At 36.0% G+C, this 19773-nt stretch overlaps 1 protein-coding gene across 2 annotated transcripts in view; it reads left to right on the top strand.

Moving 5' to 3' along the window:
* NIPBL (NIPBL cohesin loading factor) overlaps positions 1-19773 on the top strand; it is a 151721-nt gene that overhangs the window by 88521 nt on the left and 43427 nt on the right. For both annotated transcript variants that reach the window (XM_084781108.1, XM_084781109.1), the window contains exons 11-20: positions 4343-4525; positions 8862-9059; positions 9300-9371; positions 9453-9542; positions 11250-11353; positions 13314-13400; positions 15653-15884; positions 16835-16986; positions 17503-17583; positions 18086-18186. In XM_084781108.1, the coding sequence (XP_084637234.1) occupies positions 4343-4525; positions 8862-9059; positions 9300-9371; positions 9453-9542; positions 11250-11353; positions 13314-13400; positions 15653-15884; positions 16835-16986; positions 17503-17583; positions 18086-18186 (1300 nt within the window). The remainder of the gene's footprint in view (positions 1-4342; positions 4526-8861; positions 9060-9299; positions 9372-9452; positions 9543-11249; positions 11354-13313; positions 13401-15652; positions 15885-16834; positions 16987-17502; positions 17584-18085; positions 18187-19773) is intronic.

A 19773-nucleotide genomic window follows, 5' to 3' on the forward strand; every position in this document is an offset into this window, starting at 1 on the left:
TCAAAGCTGATGATAGATCTTGTCAAGTGATAATATCAGCCATTGTATAACCAGCAAATAACTCTCATAAAAAACTTTCTTCTGTTTAGGAAAGAAATGATCCTTAACATACTAAATTTCCTTATTCTAAAAAAATTAATGTAACCTTGCTAAAAAGAGTCTATGCAAATATTAAGATAATAAATATTTACTTGATATGGTATTATAAATAAAATGCGTATTTTAAATATGGGCTTTGCTACTTTTCCCACTAAAACTCTCTGGCTTATAATGTTTTAATTTTTTGAGGTTCTCATTTTAATTTACATTATATAAATTAGAGTACTGAAAATAGCGGGCTCTAAACTTTGAATAGTAACTTTTTAAAGCTTGATACATTCATCTTTGAAAACTGAGAAACCAGTTTTCTGCTGTTTACAGTTATGAGGAGCAATTGAATGTTATAAGTGCTATGTTGAATTTGGCAACTGAACATTGAAGTCTTTATAACGCAGGTATCAAAATTAAAACTAGTAGAATGCTAACTTTTTTTTTTGCCCATGTCATTTATAATAGTACTCTTTTGTCACAGACATGAGGATAAGTTGTACAGCCTTTGCTTGACAAAGTTCCAGAGACCTCTGACTGTCCAGCATGATCTGTAGACATCCAGAACAACTATTAAGGCTTTGCTTGACAAAGTTCCAAAGATCCCCAGCTGATCACCACTGCCCTTAAATATTACTTATGGTCCAGATATAATTTTGTCTAGAAATCTGCTTTTTCTCCTGAAACTCTCTTTTTCTCTTTATTTCTCAGCCCTAAGAAAATTCATACAAGGAAAATTTTTCCCACAGAGAATGTTGAAAGAGGGCATCTGTCCAAAGGCTTGAGACAATGATAGCTTTTTTGCTCTGACTATGAGCACCCAAGCAGAAACTGCCTGAAAGAAAGTTAAGAAAGACCTTGACTTAACAGTACCTGGCTAGATACTGCTAGCTGTAGAAACATTTCTTTAGAATCTGCTTTGAGTGCAATAGAAGGTGGGCTTGCAACGTCATGCTTTATATATATATTACAATAAAGGACCCTGTGGTAGTTAGCCTAGGCTTGGGTAGCACACCTGTTGGTTTGGGACTGGAAGTAAGTCAAGTTTTTCTTTATTAGCTCAAGCTGTGTTGCCATGACAATCTTGTAAACACCACAGCTTTAGCCCAGGGAAATATAAAATACTGGGGTTGGCCCAAGGAGACAGGCAAGAAGTAACAGACATGAGAGAATAAGGTAGAGTGACATGGGAAACAGCAGGAGAGAGAGAGGTGGGGAACAGCAAGCAAGAGAAGTAGAAAGATGCAAGAAGAGAGAAAGATGGGTGACCATGAGCAAGGAGTCAGTCAGACAGCAAGCAAGACAGAGACAGAGAGACAGAAAATAAAGTTCTCCTGGGCTTTGAGACCTTCAGCTTGTGCTGCATATGTCTGAGTCTCCGAGCACTTGTTTCCCCTCTGTTCCTCACCCTCTCCTCAGCAGCTAGTTCCTCTAGCTAGTTGTCAGCCACTGTTGGTTTCCCTTAACCAGCTGTTCACCGCCTGTTCAGTTCTCCCTACTGCGGGTCCACCTCTCTTCTCGCCTCTGCTCTGTTCTCCCAGAGCTGGTCTGTGAGCGCAGCACTCTTCAAATTGGTACAAGTAAACTCGTTCCTTGGTATCTGTATCAAGTAAGCCACTTTACAAGAACACCTACCTGACGTGCTCAAGATGCTGGTTTCAGTGCCCAGCAACTCCTCCCAAAAATTAACAGATGACTTCATAATGACCCCAGCTTTGTAGATTATACAGTGACTTCCCCAACATGCTAGGCATCACTTTGTTTCGTTTAAGTAAAGTATAATATGATACTGATCAGAGGGCCAACAAGCCTTTTCTGTAAATGAGTATAAGTAAATACTAATTGCTGCTTACCAACCATCTCTGTAATTGTCTTTTAATGTGATCTACTCTTTCTTTGTATTTCCTTATTTTCGGACATTGTAAAGTTATTGTGTGACTCTTTATTAAATATTCAACCATGGTATTTCTAGAGTTTGAACACTATTTGCTGTATTTGTATTTTTATACTTTCAGCAGAGTGAGCATGGCATATGTCCATAAGGAACTTGGAAGCAGAGCCTGAGTTACTAATAATAATCTCAGACCCATAAAACTTGGCCAATGAAGTGGTACACACCTTTAATCCTAGTGCGCGGGAGGCAGAGGCAGATGGGTCTCTGTGAATTAGAGACCAGCTGATATATGTAGCATGCAAGCTCCAGGGCAGCCACAGCTACAAAGTCACTTGAAAGAAAGGAAAAAATAAAAACAGACTAATTTTGCAACTTGCTTATTAGTCAAAACTTAAAAATTACTGGGTAAGGACTTGGTCTGGTGGCTTCACAGGTAAAGTTACTTGACATCAAACCTGACAACCTGAGTTCAAGTGCCCTGAGCCAGATAGTGCGGGAGTGTGGAGCGGGGACTCCACAGAGGTGTCTGACCTCCCTCCAACATGGCACTATGCATGCATAGTCCTGCTAGTGCACACACACTCACACAGTCACAAAATAAAAATATTTTTAAAGAGAAAATTACTAGGAAATTACAAAGAAGACGCAGCAATTCATAGATTGCTGAATTCCAGTACTTTCAGGAGTGCTGCTTAGGTGCCTTCAGAAAGAGCGCATTGCAGTTTACCCTGACAACCTTGCTGACAGCATTTAAGACCTACGTTCTTAAGCAGAATTAAGGCAGCTTTACATACAGATGCTGTGTCCCTCTCTACTCCCTTAAATTAAGACCTTGCCCTGTGACCTGAATTATGAACAAGTCTTCTTCCTATTACACTGATGACCACTAACAGCTCAATTACTTATTATTGTTTGACTCAATTTATGAGCCTTCATGCCAAAAGTATAAAATTTTTCTCCCAGTTTTTTATTTTTATTTTTCTCTAATTAGTGCTCGAACATACATGAAAACCGTTCTTTCTCCGAAGCCAGTCTTTGGTGACCAGGAGTCTGTATTCATGGGCTCTCCATATCCATGCGTTCACTGGGATTTTCAGTCCTGAGTTAAGTCTTATGCTAGCCTACCAGTCACTAGTACTGTTTCATTAACAGAATCCCTGCCATCTGTGTTAGGAGCAAAGTGGAAGGCTGAAGGTCTCAAAGAGCCTTGTGATACTTAGTAAACCTTCAGAACAACAGTTCTGAAGATTGGCGTTGCATTCTGTTGCATTCTGTGACAAGTAATGGCATAGATTCTTGAGACTTGCAAATACATCTTGATACCCATTTCTTTTTTCTGTCATGACCTATTTGAATGTTCAAAAGGTAGTGTTAATGTTGGCTTTAAGCTGCTAATGTTTCCTGCTATGAACCAGTAAGGAACTATTTAATCCCATTTTATAAAATCTTTCATGTAAGATAATCAATTCTAGTGTTCTACACCAAGATTTACATAGGTGTGTAAAGTTAGGTAACATCGTCTGTTACCTTTATTAGTCATGAAGGATAAACTGTCTTGAAAAAATAGTGTTTATTACTTCTACTTTATTTTTAAACTGCCAAAATAATACTAACAAACTTTCTTCGTGGAAACTGTATGAATGCTTGATTCTAGGTTTACATGGTAAGGTGTTAATGGTTCTTAATGTAATGTGTTGATAGATTTATTTTTGGTCATTTCTCTTTTATGGGAAAATGTGAAACTATTTCATAATTAATATATTTGAATTTATTTACTATTTTCAGTTGTAAGCATTTTTAAATATCCTGGTCTATTGGTCCTACTTTACAGTCTTCTGTTATATTTAATGAAATGTGCACTGTTTTGTCCTTACAAGGGAATTTTTTGTGATGCTAAAGGCACTAATTTTCTTCTGAAATAGACAGTGGCAGGTAAAGATGTATAAGCTCTTACACAGCCATCATTAGACAACTGTCAGAGTTATAGAGGAAGATCAGAGGTGGTAAGTGTCCTCTGCCTTATCATGTGTACTGAAGAGTTACGTTGGTCTCAGGCCGTGGAGGGCTGCTACAGACCCACTGAAGAGTTTAGACTTTTAAAAAAAAATCATGACATAGGGATGACAGTGTAACTTAGTGGTACAGTGCTTGTCTAACATGTACAAGATGCCTGTAACAATCTTTGTTATTAATAATAAAGTCAAATTTTAAAGTAGTTGTATAATTATATACATATGTAAATTTATTGTGTTTAGAGTTAATATTTTAGTTGTAATTGTAAAAAGATTTGTTTTTGTAGTGTTAATTTGCTTAAAATTTTTATCTTCAGATTTAAATTTCTTTCTTACCTTTCATTAATAGGTAGTATAGATCAATCAGTGTTAAAAGAATTGCCCCCTGAACTCCTGGCAGAAATTGAATCTACCATGCCACTTTGTGAACGTGTGAAAATGAACAAACGCAAGCGTAGCACAGTTAATGAAAAGCCAAAATATGCTGAAATCAGTTCAGATGAAGATAATGATAGTGATGAAGCTTTTGAATGTAAGTATCATTTTACTGTTTTTAGGAATTAAAGGCAGATTAATATGTGTAACATAATTTGGGGGTTAACAAGAGCACATTTACCTTAATTCTTAATAACTCAGTATAGCAAGGTTTTTTCTTTATACTTTAAAATTGTATGAAAGATGAGATCAGTTGGCACCAAGAAAAAATTTAGATGAGCTGTAATTAGTAACAGAAAACACCCAATTATGTGTCTCTTGTACTTAACCTGTGCTGGACTCCTGATATATACTAGGCATTGGAATAAAAATACAAATAAAAATGTGATCCCCTATCTCACGGTCTCAGTCTACTGGGGGAATATGTAATTACTAATTGTGGTACAGTGGTAAGAGTAAATACAGGGTGCTTTGGGAGCACATTGGCATCAATGTCAGTGGGGGTTCGGAGAATGCTTACTGGAAGAGGTGACACTTGAGTTGAGTCTGGAAGGACACGTAGGAGATAGCCAGATAAAGAAATATTTAAAACCATACTATCACTAAATTATGAATGGCTTAGCCACATTGTGAATTATCTGTGTGGTTTGGACCTGGCTTCTCCTTTTTGCCCAGCTGTGTCCTGGAATTCCTCCCTTGTTTCACTGTTTTCCAGAGCTGGCTTCTTCACTACACAGCTACCTCTCTACAACACTGTGATCACCTGTCTTTGCACTAGACTTGCTATACCTCGCCTGTCTTCCTACTGGTCCACTGAAAAAGTTCTTCTCTTTTATCCCTATCTTCCTTCTTCTGGAGCAAGAGAATTGAGCCTAGCCAAGAGGGGTCAGCAACCTTGTTTGACTTAAACGGCATTCAGTGGAAACAGACTATGGGAGATCTTCACTTGTGTGCCAACTGACTTAGTCATAATGACCAAAAGAAGTGGGAAGACCACCAGTGTTCTACCTTTTCCACCTAGTGTCTGTAGATTGAGGTGTGACAAGCAAGGGCAGGAAGGACAGATGCATGCTGCCATTTTTAAGTGTATATTGCCGATGGAAGCGCTTCACCTCCAAAGTTTTTAATCACTGTTCATTTACTCATCTTTTTAAAATTGTGAGCTCTTCAGCTAGAGCAGTAGACTTTGATACTGAACAAATTTTAAGTTTTAAAATTGAAATATACAACAAAGATAATCTGACATTATTGTGTGATTGTTAAAATTTGTATTATCATGAGATGTAATAACAAGTATATTAAAATGCCTAAAGTTTTTTTTTATTATTATTATCAAACATTTTGGTGATATAAGGACATGGTTAGCTCTGGGAAGTAAGAAGAGAAAGGAAGCGTGTTGGGACCAAACCTCAATCTCTTTTATTTGCATGTCTGTCTACTCTTTCTCCTTCCCTCCTATTCTTTCACCATTTCTAAATTCCTTCCTTGCAGCTTCATTATAAATTTCACTTCCTTTCTAGTTGCTTGAGTGTGGCTTCCTGCAATGCTAAGTTGGTGAGGATTATTGAAATTACTGAATAATGAAAGGATAACATAATCAGAAATGTCCACGGACTGTAAAATAGAGAAGAATTGAGCCACATATTTGTCATCAATGTAGACACAATTCCTTTTTTTTGTTCCTTTTTGTTTTGAGAGATATTGTCTCATTTTATGGAAGTGTAAAGCATCATTCTAAAACTATGGATGCCATTATAGCTGTGCCCAAGTATATTGAAAGCTGATATTCATATTATTTAAGAATTTAAGCTTCAACTTCTGCTAGGAAAAAAGAAATTTTCTGTAGATTATTTTAAAAAGATACCCAAGTAGTTTAATGTTTTACTTGGTTTATTTCAATCTAGCTAAGTAGAAAACACAAGGGTCTACTGATTGGAGTATTGAGAGATGTTTGGTAGTTGACAAAGAACCAAGTGGGCATTTTGCTATAACAGTAACAAAAAATATTGTACTATAGTACAAAATTTAAAAAGTATCACGTGAACAGTTTAATCCAGTTGGTTTACTAAAATGCAAGGCTTAAGGAAATAGTTTTATTATAATAAACAAGCCAAAAGATAGCTTTGAAAGTCAAACTTAACAGATGTGAACTTAAGTACATATATAAGGTCATTAGTACCCAGAAAAGGGAGAGAGAAAAGACAGAAGAGATGGGGGTAGGTGGAGCACTGAAATTCAGAACACTGAATTCATATTTTATATATCTCTCTTTTTTTTCTCCTATCCTTCTCTGGATTTTCTAGAGCAATTAGAGAAATAGAGAAATTACAAGCTAGCCAACAAATTGGGATTCTACTAACCTCGTGGAACACATAATGTGTTATAAATATTGTGGGGTTATTTCACTCTGTTTTCGTCCAAACTGCCGGAAGTCTAACGAATGGGACTTCAAAGTGCTCTAAGGCTTATAAAGAATGATGAGTGTAGCATATTGTAAAATGTCTAATAACCACAAGATTTATCAAGCTTTTAGTGATAGAAGGATGAATCTAGATTTTTAATTTATTAAAATATAAAAAGAGTAAAGTAGATTGTAGTTTTGGTTCAAAAGTATAAGGTCTTATATTTGACATTACAGCATGCTTCTTTCTGAGCAAGTTTGTTAGTTGACAAGATCTTTATTTAGTAGGCAATTTCGTAGCTGTTGACTTGTTGCAGAATGTTTTGTGAATATTATATAAACATATGACCCATCTCAGAGAATCTCTTTCCCCCTTTCTCTCCAATAAATGGAACAAGTTGTTTAAGCAGTGTTCTTGAGCATACCCTAACTATAAACATGAGGAGGAGGTCCTGCCTCTCCTCACATACTTGATAGTCAAACAAAATTCATGCCTAATTATAAATTAAATTGAATATATTCACTCATATGCAGTTGATTTCAATAACAACTCTTCTTGTGACTAAACTTGCCCCAAAGAAGTTAAGAGCAGGTTACCCTGTTCTGTCCATATTGGCGTTCAGTACCAGGGAACAAACCAGAGCATGGGCAGGAATAATTATGACAGCATATAGGGTAAGATTGCCAGGATTTAGACACACACAGTGATATCGACACAAATATAAGTAGGGCGTGTGAGCCAGATTGACATCATTAACTCTAAGCCACATAGTGGGTTCAAGAGGTTTGTCTTGGTATTTACATATTGATCATAGTACGAAATTCAGAGAAGAAGCCAGTCAGGATGGAAAGGGTTAAAAAAAAAACAGACTAGAGAGTTTATCTTTGTCAGCAGCAGCTTGTCACTATAGTAACTGGTATATGGACCAGCCAGATGATTCACCAGTGAAAAGGCTCTTGTCGCACAAGCCTGACAACCTGCATTCATCTTCAAAACCCACATAAAGGTCATATGAGAGAGCTGCCCTCTGAGCTACACATATACATGTATATACACATACAAAATAACAATAAGTAAATAAATACTTTTAAATACTGTTGTAATAATCTCGAGGTAGGACACACACCAGTCCTACCTTGTTTTTAACTGGTGGTGCCTACACCAAAGACAAGTGTAGTGTGTGTTTTCTGCTTGCACTGCCCTCTAGCTTTCACTGTCATTCTTCTTACTGAACTGTAATTGTTTCTTAGAGCTCAGAATTATTTTCAACTTCATACATCAGTTGATATGTCAGATGAAATTGTTTGCCACAGAGGCACCTGTCAGTATTGATGATTTTAGCAGAATGCATATAAACTTTGGAAAGATGGAGAGAAGTTTGAAGGTAACATATATAAACATGCTTTTGGAGCATGCGTAAGCTTAGAAACTTTCTTTGAGTTTAGCACGCCAATTGTCAGAGAATTATCTCAGTGTGTTAGTGTTTGCAGTTCTGATATATACTATCTCTGTAGGTTTGTGATGTTAGGTCATCAAAGTCTGGAATTTATTGCTAAGTTCTAAGTATAACTTAGCTGTTAATTGGTGGAAAATTTGGTTACGTATATTCTGTAACACTATCTCAAAAGTTGACTATTTCCCCCCAAACCCTTCTCCCCACAAAAAAATATGAATGGTGGTTGTTTTTTAACCAAATTCTAAATAAAGGTTGTTTTATAAGTCTTAATCTGAATTTTACATATACTTCTTCCTGCTGTGCTGAAACCTTTCACTGAAATGTACACTGTTTTAATTCTCAGAACCTTCGTGTCGGTTTGTTAGCAAGCTGACTTCATGTAAAGATCTTTAGTTTTAGATTAAATAATGCTAAAATTTATGGTATTCTCTCTATACCATAATTTAATCTTCTGGATAGATGAATGGCTCAGGCTTTCGTAGACCAACCGAATGAAGAGGTAGTTCATTGTAAAGTACAAGTTTTACAGTCTTTTAAAGTGAGGTAAATTATTTGTCATGGGGATTTGCTTCTAGCCTCTAGGAAACGGCATAAAAAAGATGACGATAAAGCTTGGGAATACGAAGAGCGTGACAGAAGAAGCTCTGGGGATCATAGGAGAAGTGGCCACTCACATGAAGGAAGGAGGAGCTCGGGTGGTGGCCGGTACCGAAACCGAAGTCCGTCAGATTCTGATATGGAAGATTACTCTCCTCCTCCCAGCCTTAGTGAGGGTAATTCATCAGATCCAGTGGATTTCTAAGACTGATTTCAATGTTGGGTTCTAACTTTAAAGAACATTTTTATCGTGTTATAAGATAAATAACTGCATCTAACTTTTAGTTAAAATAAAAGTATATGCTTAGATTTACAGTCACCGTTGTTTAAGCATTTAGTGTTCAGAAACTAGGAATACAAGTGGAAACATTTTGTTGTCGTTCTTGAGTTTCAGTGTCTCTTTTTGTTTATTTTAGTTGCTAGAAAGATGAAGAAAAAAGAAAAACAAAAGAAAAGGAAAGCTTATGAGCCAAAACTAACACCCGAAGGTAACATTCAGTTTAACTTTTATAGTCTTCAGCTTTACTTACCTACTTCGAATGTGATCTAAATTCTTTTCTCTCTTGCAGAAATGATGGATTCTTCAACTTTTAAGAGATTTACAGCCTCAATAGAGAATATTTTGGATAATTTAGAAGATATGGATTTTACTGCATTTGGTAAAATGAATTTACAGGTTTTATTTATCCCTTTGTCTTGTGTCTAGTTTTTTTTTTCAAGTTACTCTAGAAAATACAGTCATGACCTATTAAGAAACTTGAAATCTAATGAGTTCGTGTTATTGAACTAAAACTACTATAAAACATAGCCTCCAAATTGGTCTTAAATTATCTTAAGTCCTGAGAACAGCAGAACAGAGTCAGGAAGTATTTCTACGTGTAATTCTTGCATATCTTCAGATAGTGAGAAACTTGTAGACATAGGAATCACTTTATAGTTCATTCATTATAGTGGTGAACTATGTAAGGATATTAGGTACAAAAATAGACACGCCTGAGCCCCTTGTATAAAGAACAAAGAATCCAATCTATAAAAGAAAGTAGAACACCAGCTACAATATACTATAGTTAATGTTATATTTATAATAGTTTGATAAGATGTAAAAATAGCATCTGTAAATGTAGCAGTGTATGGTAAGAACACTGATTAGAATATTCGATTAAGCTGGGCATGATGGCACATTACCTTTAATCCCAGCACTTCAGAGGCAGAGGCAGGCAGGTATCTTAGGTGGAGACTAGCCTGGTCTACAGAGCACGTTCCAAGACTTCTAAGGCTACCCAGAGAGACCCTGTCTTCAAAAACAAGCCAGACCTGGTGGCACACACCTTTAATCTCGGGAGGCCAAGGCAGGCAGATTGCTGAGTTCAAGGCCAACCTGTCTACAGAAAGGCCCAGGTCAGCCAGGGCTCTGTTACACAGAGAAATTTCTCTCAAAAAAAACCAAAAAAAAAAAAGAAGAAGAAAAGAAAAAGAAAATATTGCTTGAACTAAGGTGTCATATACAATCCTCACCGATGTGTATGTGAAAGTTGTACAGATTATAATATTTTTGATAGGTTACCTTCAAAAAGTATGTTGACTATTTTTAAAGCAATTTTTGAGATATGTAATTACGTATAATTCTCATTATTTAGAATATCTGTTTCATCTATTCAAACCTTTTTAATTCTATGCTAAGAAATTATCTTCTATATGATTTAGAATCACAAAGACAGGAACTCTCAGATTAGGATATTGTAGAGAAGAATTATTTACCAAAGAAATAAGTATTTATTTTTAAAAGTAATTAAAAAATATTGGGCGAGGTAGTGCCAGAACCTAGGGGTAACAGCCATAGAGCTGTTTGTTGCCCTTTTACCCAAAAGGATTAAATGAAAAGAATTCTCCAAAACTTACTCACTAGGAAAATTTTATATGCTACCTTGAGAGAAACAGTACTTTTTGAATGAGCACAGTAGAGGAAGCCTTAAAGGAAGGAGTGAGGCTATAGATAGCCTGACCTCACACTCCTACTGGTCTTCTGGCAGGCCACCTTCCTGGTTGAGCCCACACAGAAGCCAGAGGGCGTGGGATAGTGTTGATTTAGTTCATCCAGGTCAGCCCCGGAGGCGGAGAGCGTGAGTGACAAGTGTCAACACTGCAGCTACAGCAGTAAAGACAGAGTAACTACTTGCCTTCCCTTTTTCGAACTCTAGTTTTACCCTGTTGTTCTCTTTTGGTTGTGGCTTATAAGAAGTTCACGGAGCTCTCTCAAACTGCTTAGGGTTTTTATATACGTGAACAACTTTTATTTTAAAAGCTTATTAACAGCAGTCTTGGCTATTTCTTTAACATAACTACTTTTGATTGGCTTGATTTTTCAGGTGATGATGATGAAATTCCTCAGGAACTGCTCTTAGGAAAGCATCAGCTTAATGAACTTGGGAGCGAATCTGCTAAAATTAAAGCCATGGGTATAATGGACAAGGTATTTCAGCAAAGTAAAACATTTAAATTCTCCTAATATATGGCATGTGAAAGTAAAGATTTCAGGGTAAATTATAAAGTTAAGTACATTTTACAAAGAACACTCATGATTGTCATCTAAGAGTCTAAATGTGTGCATTGATAGCAGCATGGACTGTGACTTCACTTTGTCAGATATTTACATTTCAGTGTAGAAATAACTAGCATTTTCTTTGTTGTTGCTTTAGTCCTCTGGGTTTGTAAAAGTGGCAACATTTCCATGCTAATAGAATGTGGCAGTGCTTGGTTAACTGCTGTCAGCAGTTACAGTCTCACTGCTGTAGGCTTCGGTCAGTCCTCCTTCCCAGGAACTCAGTGTTAATAAGGTGTCTCATTCCACTGATGGAATAGCAAATTATTTCTGCTGTGATACTAACTTCAAACAGTAACAGCATCAGAGAGGTGGCCTTCCAGTGCAGTTACCACCCCCCATTGACCCATAAATTACTGACTCTGTGTGATACAGTCTCCTCCCTTCTAACCACTCTCTAGTACAGAGGTAGTACTCTGAGTCTTTGGGTTTTTTGTTTGTTTGTTTGTTTGTTTTGGGTGTGGTCAGGGGAAGTCCATACCCTCTGTGGCCTGAGTTTGGAGGTCATAGGGCAACTAGCAGGAGCTAGTTCTCTCCTTCCATGTGTGGAGCCGGTATTGATCTTAAAGCCAATTATGGTTTTTGCTGCTCAGATATTATCTACATTCCAAATAATCAGAGCTCCATGAAATTGACTTTTAAAGCTAGAAATACCTGATAGCCAAGAATTTATCTGTTTAAAAATAAATAACTTAAAATTCTAGGCATGGGGGCTGGAGAGATGGCTCAGCAGTTAAGAGTCACTGCTCTTGCAGAGGTTCCTAGCACCCACATGACAGTCAGCCCCTGTTACTCAGGTTCATGGAAGCCAATGCCCTCTTTACAAGCAAAACACTGATACACGTAAAATAAAAATAAATGAGTCCGAAAAGGAAGAATTAATGGACTTCTAGGTTGTATTGATAATTCTATATATAAAGAGCTATTGATTAATTTTGAAGTGAGACCATTTCAAAATTTTTTTCAGATGCCAATCTTAGTCATTTATTTATATAAATTCAGAAAATACATGTAGCTGATATTTCTCTTTCAGAAGGCAAATTCACTAAGCCTCAGTTTTCATATTCCAAGGTAATCTAAAGCAGTATACTGAGGAACAGTCTTCTGTAAGCCAGCATAAGTGATCAAGCTAGACCCAACGCTAATTACTTGTTTGATCTGTTTGGCTTTTCTGGCCAGTTTGTGTGCTAACAGCATGCTAGAAACTATGAAGAAATACTATTCAGTTTTTAGAGCAGTGTTACTTCACATTCCTAACTCTTTTGGTTTTTCAAGACAGGGTTTCTCTGTGTAGCCCTGGTTGTCCTAAAACTCACCAGGCTGGCCTCGAATGCAGAGATCCTCCTGCCTCTGTCTCCTGAGTCCTGGGATTTCTTTGTCACTCACAAATGCTTGGTATTCAAAATTCTTGGATTTTTTTTTCCCCTGTCTTGATTTTTTTTTTTTTTAACCTACAGGATATCTTGTGGCACTATATGATAATTAAATCATGGATAAAATCTTCCATTTGTATGTGTGTTTTCATGTGCATGTTGAATGTCACTGCCAAAGACCAAAGGGCAAAGCCATCAGAACAAATGCAATCTTGCCTAGATAAAATGATACGAGCTGAGCTATGAGCCATGCACATGCATGTGTATTCACTCTGTGTTCAATTGACTGCCTTTACAAAGAGATTGTTAACTCTTTTAAGTCAGAATTAAGTAGCGATTTTAAAGAGGAAACTGGCTTTCTCTTTCCTGGCCTAAAGGGAAAAAAAATATTTAGATTGTTCCTTGAGTAATTCGAAACTTCACCAGTGAGTGATAAAACAACTTATATTTCCTTTTAGCTTTCAACTGACAAAACTGTGAAAGTCTTAAATATATTGGAGAAGAATATTCAGGATGGATCAAAGCTTTCCACTTTGTTAAATCATGTAAGTTTAAGACCTGTGTTAATAATTTTACACCTGATATTGTTAAATGTCCAGTTTTCTTTATGTTGGTTCAATTAAAAAAATACTCTGACCAAAACTAACTTAGTGGGAAGGAAAGGGTTCATTTCATCTTGTACTTCAGGTCACAGTTGATCATCCTTGAGGGAAATCAGCAGGGACCTCCTGCAGGTGGGAACCATGAAGAGCACTGCTTTCTGATGTGCTCACTGGCGCTTGCCTAGCCAGCTTAGTTTCCTTTACAGCCAAGGACCACCTGCCTAGAGATGGTCTGCCCACAGTGGGCTGAGTCCTCCTGCGTCAGTTGGTAATCAGGACCATACCTTACTGACATGTCTACTAACCTGCATGATAAAGACAGTTACTTCATTGAGGCTTTCTTCTCAGGCTTCTCTAGGCTGTGCCAAACTCATGATAAAGTTTTTTCATAGATAGTACCAGAGTGAGACTCCAGGATCATCAGAAAAGCCAGCCAAGCATGACTGGCTGCCTGTAATGTTCTCTTTCGAGAGGAGAGATGGCCGTTCCTTGTAAGCTGACAAATGAAACAGTCTAGATTTGGCAAGCTTTGGGTTCAGCAAGAAACAATCTAGACTTGGCAAGCTTTGGGTTCAGCAAGAGGCCTTGCTTCATAAAGTGAAACTGAGAATGGTCAAGGAAGACATCACCTTTGGGCCTTCACAAACACAAGCACACATGCCCTTGCCTCTCTCCTACACAAACATGCAAAAAAGGGTTATCACAAAAGAAGAACAATAACAACAAATGTAAGTTTCTATAGCTGAAGCTCCGACCATAACTTTGCAAAGGGCTTAAAGCGGTAGTGCATTGTAAGTAAATATCAATTAAAATAGTTTCTACATTTAAGTTTGATTATATCAAAATAGATGCAGTGTGATTACTGTAGTTTGTGGATTGACCTAGTGTTGTAGTAGACTTAACAGACCACATATGCGCTCATCTAGGCACTTTTAACATTAGTGAATGCAGATATAGGTATTAATAGGCATTTGTAATAGCTGTAAGAATTTGTGGAAAGTTTTGAGCTAACTTTATTTTTAAAAGCTTGGGGAGATAATGTTATGATGTGTGACTATAATACTATCAGTTGAGACGCTGAGACAAGAGGATGACAAGTTCCAGGCTAGTTTGGGCTATGTAGAGACATTCTGTTGTAAAATGATTACAAAAGTAATGTATTTATTGTTGAAATTTGTAAAGCATTAACATATTCTCAAGGAACCAAGAAGCACTTATTTAGCACTTTTGATGTATATGTACTTTTCTCATTTATATAAACATATGATACATATATATATGTCTATCTTTAATACATGCACTAAACTTTATCTCATGAGAAAATTACTATAGACTATAGGATTTCTATGTGATCTTCATAAAATAAAAATTATAGAAAAATAATGTATTCTCTGGATTATTAAATATAACTAGACAGACTGGTTTTGTTTTTGATGGTTTGTTTTTTGTTTGTTTGTTTTTTTAAGACAAGAGTTTATACCCAAGTCACAAAATTAATTTATATTCAGTTAAATGTTAAAATGTTAGATCTGGATGAAACACACAAAAGATAAAGGTAACTATGACTTTGCCATTAGAGTATCACCTAGCGCGAGATATAGAAATAAGAGTAGATTATGTTTGAAAATGCTGAAACAGCAGCAAAAACAGAATACAAAAATATTGAACAAAAAAATCTTGCCTAAGTTAGGCATGGTGGCGCATGCCTATAATGCTAGCACTCAGGGGACAGAAGCAGGTGGACTGCTGCGAGTTTGGGACCAGCCTAAAGAGTTTGGGGCTAGCCTAGGCTACAGAGTGCGAGCTTATCCGAAAAAAAAAATAGGGTTTTGTTTGTTTGATTTTAGTTTTTGGTCTTTAAGAACAGGGTTTCTCTGTGTAGCTTTGGCTGTCCTGGACTCCCTTGGTAGACCAGGCTAGCCTCAAACTCACAGAGACCCACCTGACTCTGCCTCCCAAGTGCTGGGATTAAATATGTGTGCCACCATACCCAGCTCAAAAAGAAAATAGTTTTAATCTTGGCTAAAGTGATACCTTATTTGTGCTTTGTTCCAGACATTCTTTTAGAATATTTTTAAAAAGTTGTAGATACTATAGTCTTTCTCCTACCAATGAGAATCATTTTTGCTTTATTAATATTGTAAGCCTGTATATGTATTTTATCCCCATTTTATTAACAATGATCTGTTTTATAGAATAATGATACTGAAGAAGAAGAACGATTGTGGAGGGACCTTATTATGGAGAGAGTTACAAAGTCAGCAGATGCCTGTCTTACAACTATCAACATTATGACATCTCCTAACATGCCAAAAGCTGTGTACATTGAAGATGTAATTGAAAGAGTTATACAGTACACTAAATTTCATTTACAGAACACACTCTATCCCCAGTATGACCCTGTTTACAGATTAGATCCACATGGAGGTTAGTTTTCCCTTTTTTATATATATATATATATATTGTGTGTGTGTGTGTGTATGTGTGTGTGTGTGTGTGTGTGTGTGTGTGTGTGTGTGTTTTAAGCATAATATCAGAATTATCCATTGTAAATTTTCAGTGCAAGACAAATTAGAATACAATTATTTTCATTTTAATTATGTATATTATAATAAACATTGACTTTGATGTTTGTATCTGGCTAGAATGTAAAATCTTTAATAACTGTTATATTACTTTAGCATCTATACATTGGACACCCATTAATCTAAAATTCCAAAATGCTTTTAATTCTTAGAACTTTGGGGGGCTAGAGAAATGCTTTAACAGTGAAGAGCATTTTTGTTCTTCTATTCACGTGGTAGAATCTATGCAAGTATTATAAAATATGAGAAACTTTGAACAAGAGCTACTCAACCAGTATTCATTTATAAGTGAAGTAATTTTTTCCCAGATGGAGAAAATTCCAGATAATAATAGTTTTGGGTTCTATTTATCTTCCTTCTAATTTAGCTCAAAATAATACTTATCTGAAAAAAGAGTTAATTCAAGATATATATTCTTATCATAGCTTACATTACATGATCAGTAAAATGGTTAAATGTGCATCTGGCTCACTTGATTATTTCTTGTGTAAAAATGCCAAGTAACTTAAAGGAAAAATAGAATCTTACTATCCTGTTTGAATGAGGGGAAAAAAGAAAATTCAGTATAGTAGCCACTGTAGTGTGCCATAAATTACTACAAGAATGTTCCAGCACGGTACTACTGAGGAGTAATTAACTCTTCATTAATGCTCTCTTTAGTTGCTGTGTTGTGTCTTTATATAGCACCCAGAACATCCGTGCTCTCTCAGCTCAGGGGATAGTGCTAGTGGCCTCTATGGAAGGATGTTGACAGCTAATGTTTCTCTTATCTTGAATTATCTTTTATTTTAGGAGGGTTATTAAGTTCAAAGGCCAAGCGGGCTAAATGCTCTACTCATAAACAGAGAGTAATAGTCATGCTTTATAACAAAGTCTGTGACATTGTTAGCAGCTTGTCAGAATTACTAGAGATACAGCTTCTCACAGACACCACAATCCTTCAGGTAAGTTTTTTTTTTTTAAAGCATTTTGTAAATTTCTAAGCACAATAAAGTCTTATTCAGTGTAGTATAATCTACTTCACTCAGTAACCAGCACAGTGTTCAGCTTACCCATTCAGAGTATTTTATGTGTAATTGAAGAAATAGAGATTTCCTGACATTTTCAAAAAAGCAGCCAGAGCTGAAGAGGGAAGAGTAGTACATAAACTCTAATTTCTATGAAAATAAAGTTAATTTTTAATAAGTTGGGGTATTTTCATCCATGAAAACAAAATGGTTTTTGATCCTTTAATTCCTATAGTGTTCAGGTTAAAATGTAGAAACTAGAAAAAGGCAGCTATGAAGCCAATTATTTGGTATGATGGAGGAGACTATAGAAGGAAATACATTCTAATAAGGTCACAGAAAAGACAATGCTCTCTGGGTGTTTTGAACTATGACTGTTAGAATATAGTAAGGTACAGTTATTAGTGAAGTCAACTAGAGACATATACTAAATAATTAATCTTGAATTTTCAGGTTTCATCAATGGGAATAACACCATTTTTTGTGGAAAATGTCAGTGAATTACAGTTGTGTGCCATTAAGTTAGTCACTGCAGTAAGTATAATCAATTCATGATTTCACTTACCCACAAATGAAATAAAATTGTCCTCACTTGATCTAGGCTTCTAAAAATTATGATAGATTCCTATTTTCCATTAGATTTATTTTACTATAAGGATTAGTTTAGTCCTATTTTATTTCATTCACTAAGGATTTGATTTTATTAATTTTTTTTAATTTAAAAAACTTACTTTTTAGTATTATGGTAAAAGCCAGAATGATTTTAAATCTTTTAAATCTTGTCTTATCTCCCTATCCAAAATATTATATCCCTCTAAACAAAGCTTTATACTCTCACTTACATAATAACAAATTTTGAATATATTTCTTTAGGTGGTCATTGTCACTTAACATGTTGGAAACGTTTTCATTCCGAGTAGCACGTATTCTCTGGTTTCTCTTCAGATAATACAGATCTTTGGTCTTATTTCATGATACTGTTATTCTGTTTTCTGCCATAGTAAGCTTAATTTGTAATTTTATGATTACTAAACAGGTATTCTCAAGATATGAAAAGCATAGGCAGTTAATATTGGAAGAAATTTTTACTTCACTTGCAAGATTACCAACAAGCAAGAGAAGTTTAAGGAATTTCAGGTAACTGTAGTAGAATTTAACTACAATGAAGAACTCGCTATGTTTTAACTGTCATATATTTACTTTCCATTACTTCTGTCTGGCTTATCTTTTAATGGTTATATGAAAGAAGTACATCGATCAGAACTGCGTAGATAGCTGGGATAGGTGAAATAATATAGCATATTTAGGGGACTTAAAGACGTTCATTGGTCCTGAGCTAAAAGGATCTGTGGTGATTTGCACAGTTAACATTTGCACCAGTTAACGCCTTCGTGTCCAGGGCTGTCCTGTGCTCTCCTCACCCAGTAGACTCTCTCCTTTCCTCTGCAACAACAAAATCTATTTCAAAGCACTAGAGGTCAAAATGGGCTACATGAAAAGCCCAAGAAATGTGGTTCAAAAGACTTGAGACAGCTTTAAAAAGGACTTTATGAACTGTGATAAGAAGGTTGGACTTAATCTCTTAAGCAATGTTAAACTACTCAGTAATATTTTAGAGAGCTGAAAGGTGGCTTTAAGAACAGTGTAGAAGGCTTGAGTAATGGGTCAGCAGTCAATAACACTGGCCACTCTTCAGAGAAGGATTCCACATTTCATTCCCAGCACTTACATGGAAGCTCACAACCATCTGTAACTCTGGTTTCAAGGGATATGACACACCCTCATCTGGCGTCTGCAAAGCACTAGCCATGCACATAGCGCAGAGATACACAGGCACACAAAACACCCACACATATATAAAGCCTCTGTGGGTACTAGTTATGTGCATGGTACACAGGTGTACATTCAGGCCAAACACCAATACCAATACCAATACATATTTTAAAAAATAATATTTTAAAAGAAAGAATAATAGAGAATAGACACAAATTAAATATTATTTAATCTCTAAGTACATCATAAATGAGTTATTCACTGTCATAATCAACTTTATTGTCTGTTATCATAGGTAATCATTATCAGTTATATTATTTCTGGTGATTAAATGCATTGGCCTGGTATATTGGCAGGGGGGGGTGTTTTGTTTTGTTTTTTGATTGATTCCATAAAATAATTATTTTATCTTTGTATATATTTGAACTAAGTGTACATTGATAAATATCTGTTCAAGTGAAGAAAAGTGCTCAACATACAAATAAATTTTTAATATTTTTACAGTATCTGTAAAATAAAACACTTAGAAATTGAATTTATATACACAGTGTCTTCAGACCTCATGGTCTAGCTCAAATAATTAAGAGTTAAGATTTGACAAGCTGCCTCATTGGGTGAAAGTGCTTGCCACCAAGCATGATGGTGTCCAGAGCCTGGAGCCCACGTATTAAAGAAGAGAACTGATTTCCTGAAAGTTGTTCTCTGAATGCCAAGTACCACATGATAGCACATGTACATAAACAGTAAATAAATGAATAAGTAAATAAAATGTATTTTTGTTTGTTTGTTTTAAGTTGACTAAGGCCGTGTGTGGTAGTGCCTGCTTATAATTCTAGCACCTGGGAGACAGAACTGGGGGATCACTGCAGTTTCAAGGCTAGTTAGTAAGTTCTATATAGAAAATTCTAGACCAGCCTGTACTATAAAGCAAGACATTGACATTACACACAG

Source organism: Acomys minous (assembly GCF_964271855.1).
Source record: "Acomys minous genome assembly, chromosome: 5".
NCBI lineage: Eukaryota > Metazoa > Chordata > Mammalia > Rodentia > Muridae > Acomys > Acomys minous.